The sequence below is a fragment of the Nicotiana tabacum genome, chromosome 22 (assembly GCF_000715075.1).
Source record: "Nicotiana tabacum cultivar K326 chromosome 22, ASM71507v2, whole genome shotgun sequence".
NCBI lineage: Eukaryota > Viridiplantae > Streptophyta > Magnoliopsida > Solanales > Solanaceae > Nicotiana > Nicotiana tabacum.
The window spans coordinates 47,778,058-47,794,692 of record NC_134101.1 but is presented as its reverse complement, the minus strand read 5'-3'; the positions used below and the strand labels follow the sequence as shown (position 1 = coordinate 47,794,692).

Genomic DNA, 16,635 nt, shown 5'->3' with positions numbered 1-16,635 from the left:
TGTACCTCTTTAGTCATGACAATAAACACAGTTCTCTCAATTCCAACGGAGGAAATGATCTTCATATGACTCCAAAAAATTAATTCTTTTTACGTATTATTTTTTCTTCTTCATCCAAATAGTGGTTATCAACTTTGAATTTGAAAGGAGAGTTGAAGAAGAATAATAATTGTAAAAAACTTTTGGGGTGCAAAAGTCAGGACATGTGGAGAAGAAGAATGAAGAAAAGAAAAAGCAATTAAAAGGGGTGGGGTAACGGGCCGAGGTAGTTTTAAAGTTATGTACTACCTGGGCCATATCGGGTAAGGGCTTCAAACATGGGCCATTTTCTGATAGGTTGTTGGGCCAAGATAAGGCGTGTAATTCTCCTTTTAATCAATGAGATTTTTACTTATCTATACTAATTTGAAACTTATTTATCCTCACTATTGAGGTTTTAACTTAATTACAAGTTCATATACAAATTATCGATTTTATAAAAATAATGTATTTGACTCTAATCTTCCATACTTTTTCTCCCTCTTCCACCCCAAAACTAAATTTATAAATTAACAGAAGAATATTTGGCCTCTTTCTCCTCAACTTTAGTCATACCATTACGAGAACAAAGAGGTTTGGCATCAAGCAATTCTATTATATTTTCTCTCTTTTTTCTTCCTATGTCAATGAACGAATTATCACTTTTGAACGAGGGAAGATCGTTAAATTCTTTTAGCCTTTTGTAATCAATAAACAAAAATAGTGTTAATCAAAAGCGAGTAGATTGAATTAGAAACTATGTTAATCAATTAGAAAGCTTAGAAGCTTTGAATTCGATAATCGAAATTTGCAAAATTATTTTTTGTTTGGATTGGGTGTTGTTGCAAATGAATGAGAATATCCTTTGAAATTTATATCTCAATTTTGAAATAATTTGTTAAGATTCGTGGTGGTTTTGGTTGAAATTTCAGATCGAAACTCGAAAAAGAAGAGATAAAAAAATTATATATATTTTATATGTCGAGTGTAGAAACGGTATACAAAATATATACAACTTACATAATTGTATATAAGTTGTATATAAATTATATGTAAATTATAGTTTTTGACCGGATTCTGTACAAAAAATGTATATCTAAGTTGTATATAAATCGTAGATATATCATAGATTTTGACCGGATTTGTATATATTTTGTAAAAAACTTTAGTTACTTTCTGTAAATATGAAAACTTAGACAAAACCGGGTAAATTAATTTAAAATTTCGTATATATACGAAAAAGTTCGAGAAATCAATTATTGCTACATAAAATGAAACGGCAGAAGTAGGAGTCCATTATTCAGATGATCACTCAACTATTCAAAATTATGGAGCATTGTCATTTTTCTTTCATTTGTAACAGGAAAGTCACTCAACTATTCCTATTGCACATAAATAGTCACTCAACCAGAATTATCATAAACTTTCCGGTGAAAATATATGACGTGGCAGTCCATATAGATTTTTTAAAATATTTTTGGACCAAATAAAATGATTAACACTCAAACAAAATATAGAAAATCCATCCATACACCCAACCTAACCCGCTAAAAATAAAAATTTACCCGCAAAATAAAATCAAACGTTAAAATGCATCCATATTGCAAATGCATCTCTCTTCTTCTTCTTCTTATAAAAAGCAATTTTTTTTTCATGGTTTCACTTAATCTCGCACCCATTATTATTTTATAAAAAGTAAAAAAACAATCGTGAAAAGAAGAATACAGGTCATTGGAACAAAAAGAACATGGGTCACTCTAGTCCTTAGTTCTCAACCTCGTACCCATTATTATTCTATAAAACTAGAATAAAACCATGAGAAAAATCTATTTTTTTATAAGAAGAAGAGAGATGCATTTACAACAGGGATGCGTTTTAGTGTTTGATTTTTATTTTTAGCGGGTCGGGTTGGGTGTATGGGTGAACTTTTATATTTTGTTTGAGTGTTAATTATTTTATTTGACCCAAAAATATATTAAAAAAATTCATGTGGACTGCCACATCATATTTTTCCATCGAAAAATTTGATAATTCTGGTTGAGTAACCATCTGTGTGCAATAGGATTAATTGAGTGATCTTCGTGTTACAAACAAATAAAAAGTGAATTTATTCCATAATTTTGGATAGTTAGGTGATTATCTGAGTAATGGACTCGCAGAAGTAGTTTCTTAAACATGTAGCATGCCTTCGTCTAATCCCTTTTCTAACGGTTGCCTTGACCTTCAAATTTTCACACCAATTGGTGAGTTGTCTCACCAAAAGTCTAATCCAACATTCTTGAGTTTTGCTCTTTTGAATATTTCGACTTTGCTTTTACAACGTTAACACACCATATTAATTTCACCTTTCTTTTTTTATTTTCCCTTTTTCGTGTTTTGGAAGTTTCTTCTTTAGTAATGCACGACAGTCGGATCAACTAAGTAATTATAGGAGTATTAAACCAAAGATTTCAAGAAACTGCGGAAATTGGAGAGTGGTATTTTAATTGACTATAGATGTAATCATGTAACTTTAAGGATGTAATGATTAGCTCTTACTTCTTCTTTTTTTCCTTGCAAAAGCAGAGGAGCAAATTCAACCAATTATTGAACTTCGATTATTTCTATTCTCTCTAATTAGCAGTTGCCAATTCCTAGCACTACCAAAATTATTGAGTGAATTGGAGTTTTCGAACTGCCAACTTAAAGGGTTACGGAGTTTCACTTTTCTCTTTTACTTTTGAATATTCTATGCTATTGGACTTATCTTTTACCCGCAGGTACCTTGCGTTACTTAATTTAAGCAATGTGAAATTTGTTTCAGACAATCATGATTAAACTATGAGAATGCAGGGCTGTTAAGTTTGACGTGGGGAAAGGAGGGAGAGTGATATTCAAAATTTGAAAAATTATTTGTTGTGTTTATCGGTCTTAGAGTAGGTGGAAAATAAGGATATATATATATATATATAAATCCATCTTTGGTACATTTTGGTCACGTGAAAAGAAGACCTTCATATGTGAACAAGAATGAATGAAGAACTGTAAATCATAAAACTCATGGAGTACTTCTATTACCTTACCTTGCATGAGAAATGGGGATGCTCTCGCCGTCTTATGCCGTCATCTATTTGGAGATTGAAAAATGCAAAATAAAAATAAGGGAAAAGGCCCAAAAATGATCTTGTGGTATTCGAAATGGATCAATTATAACCCCCGTTTAAATTTGAATCCAAAAATGACCCCGCCGTTATAAAATGGGTCTAATAATGCCCTTGTGTTATTCAAAATGGATCAATAATGCCCTAGAATTTATTTATTTTTTAAAAATACTTTTAAAAACTGCAAAATATATATTCTTTAAAAATTAGAAAAAGAAAGGAATTTGCAAAATATATATATTTTTAAGTCTTTTCAGTTTTTTAAAGTATTTGTTCTGAACAAAAAACTCTCCTAAAGCAGTGGACTACATATGCATTAGTTTTAAAAAAATAAAAATATTTTGCAAAATCTTTTTTTTTTTAATTTGACGGTTCAATATTTTTTCGGTTTATTTTTATAAAATAAAAAATCTACCATAATTATCGGTACAGTTATAGATTTATATAAAAACATACGATTTTATTAAAAAAAAATCTAAAAATCTGTTCGGCACGGTACGATTATGTCGGTTTAGTCGGTTTTTAAATATTCATTTACAGTTATATGTTGGGTTTTTTTTAATAAATTTCCAGTTTTTTAAATTTTTTTTTTCAGTTTTTACAAAACAAATACTTTAAAAAAACTGAAAAGACTTAAAAATATATATTTTGCAAATTCCTTTCTTTTTCTAGTTTTTACAGAATATATATTTTTCAGTTTTTAAAAGCATTTAAAAAAAAATTCAGAGTATTATTGATCCATTTTGAATAACACAAGAGCATTATTAGACCCATTTTATAACGGCAGGGTCATTTTTGGATTCAAATTTAAACGGGGGTTATAATTGATCCATTTCGAATACCACAAGGTCATTTTTGGACCTTTTCCCTTTTTAAAATGTTGTAAAAATAATAATAATAATAATAATAATAATAATAATAAATAAATAAATAAATAAATAATCCCCAAGCAAGAAACTGGGGCAAGGGTTGCGCTTGTTGTAAACATTTGCAAGGACGGAGTTGGAACATTGTTTAAAAAAGATTTACTAACCATTATGACCACTTTTGAGTTTTGACTTATGTGTGTTTACGTGATTATTTTAATTCTCTTTGGTTTATGTGTTTTTAAAGTATTTTTTAGAGTTTAATTGAATTTCCTTCGTGCTGAAAAATTATTCTGTAACCTACTGAATTTTCTTGACGTGAAGAAATATTCAAGTAAAATGGCAAAGGAGGTTTAAAAAATCTAAAACGTTGACATTTTTAAATCCCCAATTATAAAATCTCGGCCTATTGCTTTTTCTAAAAAAAGGCGATGATGCAGATCTAGCATCTCATGGATATATGAATTTTTTTTTGAAAAATCGAAGTGTGAGGAAAGGTAGTACTACTAATTAGGGAGACGTCCTCACCAACTTAACTGCACTTACTATAATTTATTAGTTGTTCTCATTGAAGCCTGAGGGACTGTTATGTGCATGTCCACATTAAAAGTCTCTGCTGCTGCACAATGAGTTTATGTTGAACTTCCTTAAATGAACCACTCCGTAATTAAATTTCAGCTGCCAAAATTGATAATACATTCGGCAAAAATCGACCAAGGTCGACCGACCAACTTTGGTCGGTAAAAAAACCGACCAAAAAACCGACCAAAGTTGGTCGGTCTTTCAAAAAAAAAATTAATTTTTTTTTTTACAAAACCGATCAACTTTGGTCGGTTTTCTTTAGCGCAAAAATGCGGGAAACTATTTTTGAGTCCCGCGAAATTTATGTTTCAAGAAACCGATCAACTTTGGTCGGTTTTTCAATTAATATAAATAAAAATTAATATTAAAAAAATCGACCAAAATTGGTCGGTTAATTCGGCGGGTCATTTAAAAAAATCGACCAACTTTGGTCGGTAATTTTACTTTTTAATAAAACCGACCAACTTTGGTCGGTTATTTTCGTGCGAAAATGCAATTAAAGAGTATAAATCAAATAAAAGACAGTCTTAAAACAAAATGTACCAATGGTCTAGTGGTAGAATAGTATCCTGCCACAGTACAGACCCCGGTTCGATTTTCAGATGGTGAATCTTTTTTTTACATAATTAAAATACCGACCAACTTTGGTCGGAAAAAACCGACCAACTTTGGTCGGTATTCCTTTTCGACCACAAAAATACTGTCCACACGTAAATGGTCGCGTTTTGGTCGGTTTTTGGCCATTACCGACCAACGTTGGTCGGTTTTTTTGATCGGTTTTTACCGGATTTCTAGTAGTGAAACTGAAGAAAAAAAAAAGAAAAAAAGAAAGCATATTGATGTAACATACAATTCGACAGAATTGCAATTACAGGAATTTAATGCATGCTTAAGAAGAATAAAAGATCAGAATAAGTAGCATTAAACGAATTCTCCTAAAATCAATAAATAAAAACATCATTTCTCTAAGATTAAGTTTTTAAATGAGCATTAAATATGGCACGAAGCTATAGGTCGAGGGTTTAATTTCGACATATATAATCCATCAAACAAAACATTTTCATGTGTTTTACCACGAATAGAAGGAATTGGGGCGAGGGAGCATGTTGTAGACGACTTACTAAATAATCCAAAACACACAATAAGCGTAGATGCGACAAAAAATTTGCTCATAAAATTAAAGTAACTAACATTTTTTCATTTACCCATCTTCGTGGATGTACAGGGTAAAATATGTTTATATTTAATGATCGCAAGAGAAGGCGACACGTGGGGCCGAAGACAGAAGACAGTCGAACCCGAAGGCAATGATCTCGCTTGTTATCGGAGAGAATGATACTCATAAAGGCAAAATAAATGTCTGTCATCCAATAGCATTCAATGAAGAATATTTTATAGCATTAAGTGCATGATCCGTTACACAGAATATGTCATTCACTGCATACCATTACACATTCTTCAATGACCCTCATAATTGTCATTTAAGAGGGGCTTGATCCTACGACCTTGTTCCCTATGTGTAACTATAAATAGTGAGCTCTATTATCATCGTAAGAGACACGAATTTTCTGACTAGCATATACTATATCCTATCAAAAGCTTAATAACATTCTACTTTCTTGCTTATTTATATTGTTCTTACTGTCTCCGGTAGCTCCGCACCCTGGACTAAGATATCTGTCATTTATTTCAATTTCAAGGCTAAGTCTTATATTTTTGTCTACTTCATCTATTATTTTTGGATCAAATCGATTTACTTGTTTATAAACCACGTATAAATTCAACCGTACCATTTTACGGGTAAATAGTTTGGCGCCCACCATAGGGCATAGACAGTCGTATAATTGAATTGATCGCTGCATCTGTTACTAACTTGTTTGATTCTTGTTCTTAGCAAAAATCATAAAAAAAAATGGCAGATAATGGTGTCAACAACACACACAACGTTGAGGCCCAAGGAAATCAGCCTCAGCATGAAGATTCCATCAGTGGTACCCACAACAAGGGAAACGAGGCCACGCCGATTCACGCCGTACAATATCCACGACATGTTCGAGAGGCAACTCCCGATGATGTCGAAGACGAGCACGTCGTCGAAACAGTAAAGATCTTGAAGGAGCAACAAGAGGCCATTATAGGTCATCTCTCGCGGCAGGATCAGGTCATGACAGAATTAAAGCAGACGTTGTCGGGTGCCTCCAACAATGCGAATGGATAATATGCAGTTCCTCCCGGTGTTCCCGCGAATCAAACAACGCAGAGGGTCGATAACAATACCCTAAGGGGCGAAGTCGGCTTCGACAGGGCCAGGGGGACGGTGGTGGATCCGGGAACAACGAGAATGATCCCTTTAAAACCGAACTCATGCGGTTTATGAGGGAGATAAATGTTCGAATGGATCAAATTCCGGGCGCACCACCAGTGCTGAAAGGGCCGGATTCAAAGAAGTACTCGCAATTGCCGTTCAAACCGAGCGCGACACCAGAGTTGATCCCAAAGTAGTTCAAAATACCGGATGTGCCGAAGTATGATGGGATTTTAGATCCCTAGGAACATATCACCACCTTTACAACAATGGTGAAGGGGAATGATTTAGCTCCCCATGAGAATGAGTCAGCTTTACTGATGAAATTAGGGGAGACCTTTATGAAGGGAGACCTGACATGGTATTCGCTTTTGCCTGAGCACTTCATAAACTCCTTTGAGATACTCGCATACTCTTTCATTAAGGCCCATGCCGAGGCCAGAAAGGTACAAGCCTGAAAGGCTGACATATTCAAGACTGCACAAGGAGAATCCGAGTTGATGCGGGAGTCTGTGATCAGATTCCAGAAGGAAAGGATGTTGCTACCAGCCATACCGGATGAATAGGCAACTGAAGCATTTACTAAAGGTCTGAATCCGAGGAGCTCCGATGCTTCCCAGAAATTGAAGAAAATTCTGCTCGAGTTCTATGCGACAGCATGGGTCCGATGTTCACAACCGTTACGAATCAAAGATAAGAATCGAGGATGATCAACTCAATTTCCCGTCATCATTCAAGGGTCGAGACCGGGAGAAGAATAAAGAGAAATCGAAAGATGATTTTGACACAAATCGACGGTCTTCAAGGGGTCAATTTCTGCCCTATGAACAGGCCAAAGGATGCGGCATAGGTTTCCAGTCAAGGATAGGTTCTCTACCGATAGAAGAATTGATCGCGGCTGAAATTACAGGTCGTTGCAGAATAAGGAAACATCAGGTTCTAAAGATTCTTCCTATGCAGGATTTTCGAATGCAACTTTAACATTAGCGCAATAGAGCTCGTATCAGCTATGAGGAACATTAAAGAAGCACGGTTCCCGAAGCCAATGAGATTCGATCCCATCCAAAGGGATCCTAATTTGTGATGCGAATACCACGGGACAAACGATCACCGGACTGGAGACTGCCGACATCTGCGCAAAGAGGTGACGACGTTGCTGAAAAATGACAATCTCAGGGAATTTTTAAGTGATTAGGCTAAAAACAACTATAGTCGCAATCGTGATAATGCAGAACCTTCAAAAGCAGGAGAAGATTCCCCGCGCCCGATGAACAACATGATTTTCGGGGAGAATGAGATTAACGGGGTTATATTCTCGGCAACAAAAAAGATGAAGGTGTTAGTGAACCACAGCAAGAGACTTCGGGAAGTCGCTGAAGATGATATTACTTTCATAGAGGAAGACTCAGATGGATTTTTGCTAGCGCACAACGATGCGTTGGTAATTTCTTTAAATCTCTTAGATTTTAAAATTAAACGTATTTTGGTGGACCAAGGAAGTTCGGCCAACATCATACAATGAGGGGTGTTGGAGCAAGCCAAACTCACCCGAAGCATCATTCTGGCTATAAATCTCCTCGTTGGGTTCAACCTAGCAAGTGTAACAACCCTATGAGAGATCCTGTTGCCCACAAATATCGAAGAGATGATGAAGACAACCCTTTTTGAGGTGGCAGATGTCGATATGGGTTACAACATCATCCTGGGGAGACCATGGTTACATGAGATGAAGGTTGTACTACCAACATATCATCCGTTCCTGAAATTCTCAACTCCGGAAGGGATTAAACAAATAAGAGGCGACCAACCGATATCGACAAAATTATGCTACCGGAAAATAAGGGGGACTATATGTATGGGGTAAAATATATTCATATTTAATAATCGCATGAGAAGGCGACACGTGGGGTCGAAGACAAAAGACAGTCGAACCCGAAGGTAATGATCTCGCTTGTCATCGGAGAGAATGATACTCATAAAGGCAAAATAAATGTCTGCCATTCGATAACATTCAATGAAAAATACTCTATAGCATTAAGTGTATGATCTGTCACAAAGAATATGGCATTCACTGCCAACCGTTACACATTCTTCAATGGCCATCATAATTGTCATTTAAGAGTGGCTTGATCCCAGGACCTTGTTCCCTAGGTGTAATTATAAATAGTGAGCTCTATTATCATTGTAAGGGACACGAATTTTCTGACTAGCATACACTATATCCTATTAAAAGCTTAATAACATTCTACTTGCTTACTTATTTATATTATTTTTACTGCCTCCGGTAGCTCCCCGCCCGGGACTAAGATATCTGCCGTTTATTTCAATTTCAAGGCTAAGTCTTAAGAAATGTAATTATTAGTTGTTCATACACTAACATTTGGTTCGGTTAACGTTATCGTTATGGCAGAAATTATAATGAAAATTATTTATATGGTGAATAATAATGTACGAATTTTTTTTATGGGGTAAATAATAAAACAAAAATTGTTATGCAAGAATTTTCTAATCTAAGGGTATATTTTTCTTAAATTTTTATTTAAATATTGCTAATACACAATTTTTAATATTCTATCTCATATAAAACAATACATAAATTCTAGTGTAAGTTATACCTCTACAATAGTATATCGTTATTTGTGAAACATATACGCACATTTAGCGCCCATTTGGTCATGAAATATTTTTCACTTTTTTTTGAAATCAGTGTTTGACGATAAAGTTTTTAATTTTCACTTGAAGATGAATTTTGAATTTTTTCGAAAATTTGAAAAGTTTCAAAAAACTGTTTTTCAAAATTTTCACTCAGATCACTCACAAAAAATAAAAAACAACCCAAAATTATATTCATATCCAAACACAATTCTAATTTTCAAATACTATTTTCACTTGAATTTTTTTAAATTTTTTTTTTCAAAATTTTACAATTCTTATGTCCAAACGCCCACTTAAAATAATGTGTTACTACAACATGTGTAATTTGGCTATTCCCCATTTATCTTTCCACTATATGCAAACGGCAGTAAGTAAAGATCGAAGTGGGCTAACGTTTTCTGTTAGAGCTCCCGTTCGAGCCGTGACGGCAATATTGACTCTAGTTAACGGCTTCCGTCACGCCTATAAATACGGGTTCTCTATCAGCACATCACTTGATATCTAGATCACAAGACTAGAATAGAAACTTGCATTGCTTTCTTCTTCCACTAGTGAAACCAACACACAAAACAAGATTCATCAGACAGTTTTTAAAATGGTTGCGTAAAGAAGAATATGCATCTTTGTTCTTTTTTTCACTGTTTCCTTTGAAAAATTCATCTGTTCACTCCATTTAAGAAGAGATACCCACATATAAAAACATTATTACTCAGCAGTCTTTTCCTTCTTTTATTGTCTATTAAGAATGGGAAAGAAAGAGCAGAATGTTTCGAAAGAGAAAGAAAGAGTTGAAGCTGTGCTAAACCTTCTCAGAAAGCAAGAACCTCTCACAGTTAAACAGGTTTTTATTTTCTTTTCCCCTCTCCATGTATATAGCTTTGTCTTAAATTCTTAATGCATAAACTTATTATATTTACGGTTCAAACTTCAAAAGTTGTTTAAACTTTTAATTTTATCTTCTTCTATTTTTGTTAATAAAGATATGTTGTATTTAATTATGAATATTTTGTTAGACTTTGAAGTAGAGAACTAGATGAAAAACAAGTAGTAGCTAGTAATTAAATATCCGTAGCTGAAAGTACAAATGCAATTTATCTTATGGTTGCAGGAGAAGTTCTGTAACTATGCATGTATAGAGAGGTTTCTGAAAGCCAAAGGCGACAATGTTAAGAAAGCTGCTAAGCAGCTGCGCAACTGTCTTTCCTGGAGAAACTCTTTAGCCATTGGTATATTTGTTTTTCTCTAATTTCTTTCAAATTTGTCCCTCCCTATTTATTCAAAAATAAAAGTAAAACCATTTGTTCTCGTTTGTCCGTGCCTTCTATTTTTATCTCTTTGTTCGTTCCAAAGAAAAAGAATCAGAATCTTTTGTTTCCGTTTAATTACTTTATTTTGAAACAGCTCATTAAAGTACTCATCAAAATCTAGTTACGATTAAAGTAAATTCATTCTTAAATTAGACCAGAAGCTTGATTTCACTTTAATTTGTCCTTTTAAAAGTTTTATTGGGTTGAGTTTTCAGATCATCTAATTGCCGATGAATTCTCGGCTGAGGTAGCACAAGGGGCAGCTTATGTTTCAGGACATGATGATGAATCAAGGCCTGTCCTGGTAATTTCAAATCTCTTCTTTTCTACTTAATATTTTTTAATTGATTTCTACATACGTAATTTCGTGTAATTCTTTTTTGGACCAACATATAGATTTTCCGAATCAAACAAGATTATCAGAAGTTTCACTCACAGAAACTGTAAGTACCTTAATTCTATTTATTAATTTTTTTTTCTCTGGGTTTTTAACTAAAATTTGAATTTATGTAAAATGTAGGTTTACTCGGTTGCTAGTGTTTACACTGGAGGTGGCAATTCAAACTATGGTAAAAGGGGTTGAACAATTTGTTATTCTATTTGATGCAAGTAAGTTCTTTTTATTTTTTTCAATGAAAAATTACCCTTATTTATGTCATCTAGAAATTTAAAAAGGAAGGGTAGAATGGTAGTTTAGTTTCACATTTACTTGTTTAGACAAATCAGAACTCAGCTTAAAGTAGTGAGTACTATACATTCTATTCTGAGGAGATTCCAAGAATTATCAGTCTGTAAATACCTCTCAAAGACAGCTTTTTCTAGTATAGTTAATACTCCTATTTCAGATCCTTTTAAGTTCCAATGTCACGCCTAGTCTCTTATGTAAAGAGCAATTAATTGACTAATCAAACAAAGGAGATGGTGATTGTGCCTAGTGCCTATTAGCTAGTTGTAATAATAGGCAAGCAACAATCTGAAATTCTTTCATGCTTTGCCTGGAGTGCCCTTGAGTTGTTGCTTTCAAACTTGTGAATGTAGGGGTACAACTTGTCATTCTCTTTTATCTAAAAAACAAAAAAGGAACTTCAAATACTCAATAAAGTCAAGCAAAATTACCCAGAATTATACTTTTTCTTACCTTGTCAGAACCTAACAAAGCCTGTAAGAAGTTTGAATTTTTCTCGTGAGTTTCCTTGGGTGATGATAATTTATTTTTGGGAGTTATGTTTTGACCAAATACTTCTACTATAACTGAGGGGTACCAAATTGCCAAATGCAGGCCTTTTCAGGTCAGCATCAACTTTTATGAACATACTGCTGCCTACACTGAAAATTATCAGCGATTATTATCCAGGCCGCCTTCACAAAGCTTTTGTCATTGATCCTCCTCCTCTTTTCTCTTATCTTTGGAAGGTACTATTTACTTTTATATTACGTCCACTTTATTTTGTCTGCATTTTAGGAATTTTGCACTCACCCACCACTTTCAACCAAGAGGTTGTGAGTTCGAGTCACCCCAAGAGTAAGGTGAAGAGTTTTTGAAGGGATGGAGCCGGGGGTCTATCGGAAACAGCCTCTCTACCCCAGGGTAGGGGTAAGGTCTGCGTACACACTATCTTCCCCATACCCCACTAGTGGAATTATACTGGGTTGTTGTTATTGTTGTTAGTTAACATTGATACTATTTTATAACCTTTATTATTAGGGTAATTATCTAAAATCTTTTTATTTATTCTTAAATATTTAACTTAATTAACATTTCTACTCAATGAAAAAACAAGGGTTAGCTAGGAAAAAAAAGTAGTAATAAATGCTTCTTGTTTTGCCGAGGGACTAGTATTTGATATTGAACAGAGTAATTTATTTCTAAGAGTCCGTTTGGCCAAGCTTCTGGGAGGCCAAAAATATTTATTGAATGATGTAAGAAAAAACAAGAGTTAGCTAGGAAAAAAAGTAGTAATAAATCTTTTTGAATGAGTTTGCAAAAAGCACTACTCAAATGAATTGGTCAAACACAAAGTGCTATTTTGCAAAAGTCCTTTTGAACAAAAGTATATCTGAAAATAAATAATTTTTGAGGCCAAAGAGGCTTTAAGTCAAATTAGTGAAAAGCACATCTATAGTATTGTAAGCAACTTTGACGCCAGCATAATTTCTTTACTTATTATAATAAGTAACTTGTCTTATATTCAAAATATATTAGAAATTTACATTTTAAAGAGGTTTATATACAAATATCATTTGTGTAACGTGATAGTGTAAAATATTATTTATATTATCCACATTTATAACTTAAAATCTTTACTTTGTGGTTGGTTTATCACAGGGAGTGAAATCATTTGTTGAGCTAGCACCACTTACAATGGTAGTATCATCACTTGACTTTGAGGAATCATTGGATTTCAATTACTTCACTTCGTATGATCCAAAATCAGCATCCCATACATTCAACTCTCCTTCATCAATGTCATCAACAGCCAAGATTGGGTCATGCTCCTCTTCAAGATTTGCCTTCACAGTTTCCAATAGCTTTGACTCCCTCAAACCATGGTCTCTTACTTTAACTGACACGTCATCTTCCAAATTAGGCCCCACTAATACCTTATTGGGCCCCGCCATCTCATTTCTCAATGCTCGATCCTACTCCTTTGCATCACCTGTTACTAGGACTCCACGTGGCAACATCGGAGCCGTTAAAAAAGGATTCTTCCCTTCCACACCTTTGCCAACAAAAAAACAAGATTTATTAGATCCAAGCTTCATCAACCATCCAAGGGCTATGAGGCCTTCATTTTTTCAATCACCAGCAATGTTCTTCAAGAAAGAGGGACACGTAAGCAAGACAGAAAAGTCTCGAGAGTCATTTGTACCGTTCTTGAAGTTTTATCGTAGACCGTACGATGAGATGACTTACAGGTCAAAGATGAGACCTCCATTAGGTGGCCTAATATCTATTGTCTCGCCACACATTCAACGCCATCATATTTCAGTCTCTCAGCGGTTTTGATACAACTTATACTACATAAAATATATTACTTAGATGTTTATTACCATTACATTACTGACTGTGAACTTTCCTCCCCAACTAATAATTGATCAATTATTTCTCAATTACCCCTAGTGTGTTCAATGGAATTTACAATTATTTCTGTTGCTTTGTCACACCAATATCTACAGTCATAGTAAATAGAATTTGTTATGTGTTTCATAGAGAAAAAATAAATAGACTACGTCATATGCGGGATGTGAAATATCGTGAAATGTCTCATTTTGTGTTATGTGATTTGTACTAGCTAATTACTACTACCTTTGGGCAATGCAAAAACAATACATGGGAACAAGATAACGTGCATGGTCGAGATGATGAACATCACATTAAAATCCATTTATGGGCGAATCATACTGTATAAGTTAAAATTCGCTCTAAAATATTTAGGGTAATGCAGCATTAAGGAAAGAATCAGTCGTGGTCGGCCAGGGAACAACAAGGTTCGTGGTAAAAATGGCAATAATGGCCGAGGTCGAGCATCATTGACAGAATAGCAACGACTGGTTTTTGAAATAGGATATTAAAGAGAATACTCTCTGCACTTGTACTACTAGGGTTTGTTAGATACATGTCTCAAATAAATGGTGGGGGGGGGGGAGGCAATATTCATTGATAAGAACACGTTTAGAAGAAGATTCTCTCTCTTGTAAGGATACAAAGACTACATTTTTATCAAGATTCTTACCCATATTATTCCACCACTTTTACACCTGATCCGACAATAGTTCGAACAAACCTTGGATTTATCTATCATTCATCATTGCCAGGAGGAACATTCGTCCAATCTATCCTTTATTGGGTGAATCATTCCTCTTATTTACTTAAATGCCATTTATTGCTAGTTATATCCCTATTATTGCTCATTATTTATGAACGTTTTGTGCTTATCATTGCCAACACTTCATTGGATATGTCCCATCTCACACGCGTTTTCAAGATTCGCATCTAGAGTTATTATCATTAACTAGATTTAACCTGTTATTACATAAATTTAATAGTTTAGCCGAAAGTTATACTTTTTGGTCAAACAATGTAGCGTCGTCTATGGGGATTATCTAGTTAACTGTTTTAGTTTCTTCTAGATCTACAACTGACACTGGTTACTAACGTAAAGAAAAAAAAAACAAGAACAAGAATTTTTTTTTTCTCTTTGCATACATAGATCTAATATGACAGGTAACAGAGAAGAAAGAATGAGAATAATGAGCGACCTCCCAACCAACCTCATGAACATCATCCATGAGAGCTCTGAAGCAGTGGACGAGGACACAACGCCCAATGCCTCCCCCAGGCGAGGTGGGTCACATCCTTTCCACTGCAGCATCACAAAATCTCTTGGTAAGAACCTACACATCCACGGTAGAGGAGGCGTCGCCAGCAATAAAGAAGCTCCTTGAGGCCTGGCTAATTGATACGCTAACCAGCATCCTCCATAAGCCCGTTCGGGATACGGCCATAGAAAATGCAAGAACTTGTGTTATGCCACCAGTGGACGAGCAACATGATCAACATCCTCCTCCACCTACAACGACAGGTATTACTCACAATGTTGTTGGCAATACAGGCGACGACGCTCTCACTGTAGTTCTGAAAAAGATGGAGGAAATGGAAAATGAGAATAAGCTACTTCGGGACCAAATGAGAGAACATCAAGAGAGGTTCGATAAAATACCGGGCGCTCCCAAGCTCTTGCCGAGGAGAGACGTCGGTCGATTCGTAGAGCAGCCATATAGCGACGCCGCCACCACATATGCTATTCCAAAGACCTTCAAAATGCCGCACTACTTGAAAATATATGACGGCACGACTGACCCCGAGGACCATGTTACCTATTATGTCACCGTTGTGAAAGGCAATGACCTCGCCAAAGAACAAGTATCCTCCATTTTGCTAAAAATATTCGGCGAGACCCTCACTGGAGGAGCATTAACGTGGGATTCGCAGCTGCCGTGTTCCATCGAAACATTCAAAGAAATGGCTGACAAGTTCGTAACGGCCCATGCTGGGGCCGAAAAGGAAGAGGCGATAGTAAATGACATATTCACCATCAAACAGTCACCGGGAGAGGGATTGAGGGACTTCCTCGCCCGATTCTACCGATTAAGAATGACCTTACCGAATGTATCGGAAGGGATGGCTATCGCAGCTTTCCAAAACGGGTTAAGCAGAAATGGTTCAAGGGCAACAAGAAAATTATTGAGTCATCTTATGAAGTGCCCCTAACGACTTAGGACGAAATACATAATGCATATTGCGCCGAAGTCCGAGAAGACGAGGACGGCCTCAATGGGCCAACCCATCGACTGACTTCGGTGCAGGCAGAATCCAGGAAAGATCGAAGAAATGATGTCAGAAGGGTTCTCGCTGCCTCACGACCTAACCGGGAACGACATCTCCCATATGTCAGGACCACTGCTGCATCTTCATCCCGCCATGAAGATGGCCCATCCCGATCGAGAACGGGGACTCACCGGAACGAGAGAAGTATTCCTTTTATTATCCGCTTATAATTTTTGTATATTACCTACAGAGATAGTCTATGCCTTAGAGAAGCTCGAACCGAAGGTGAAATGGCCGCAAAAGATGAGGTCAGGCCCAAATACCAGAAAATTAGACGCCCTCTGCGAGTTCCATCAAGAGCGAGGACACAAAATCGAAGATTCCATCGCTCTGAGACAGGAGGTCGTAAACATGCTACAACAAGGACACCTCA

General features: G+C 35.5%; 1 protein-coding gene across 1 annotated transcript; it reads left to right on the top strand.

Moving 5' to 3' along the window:
• The first annotated feature begins 10,069 nt into the window (after nucleotides 1–10,069).
• On the top strand, nucleotides 10,070–13,957 carry LOC107799131 (uncharacterized). Its single transcript, XM_016622211.2, has 7 exons — nucleotides 10,070–10,407; nucleotides 10,675–10,792; nucleotides 11,089–11,177; nucleotides 11,270–11,316; nucleotides 11,394–11,482; nucleotides 12,153–12,286; nucleotides 13,200–13,957. Exons 1-7 carry the CDS (start codon nucleotides 10,312–10,314, stop codon nucleotides 13,878–13,880), a joined length of 1,254 nt encoding a protein of 417 aa, XP_016477697.1. The 5' UTR covers nucleotides 10,070–10,311; the 3' UTR covers nucleotides 13,881–13,957.
• The last annotated feature ends 2,678 nt before the right edge of the window (nucleotides 13,958–16,635 follow it).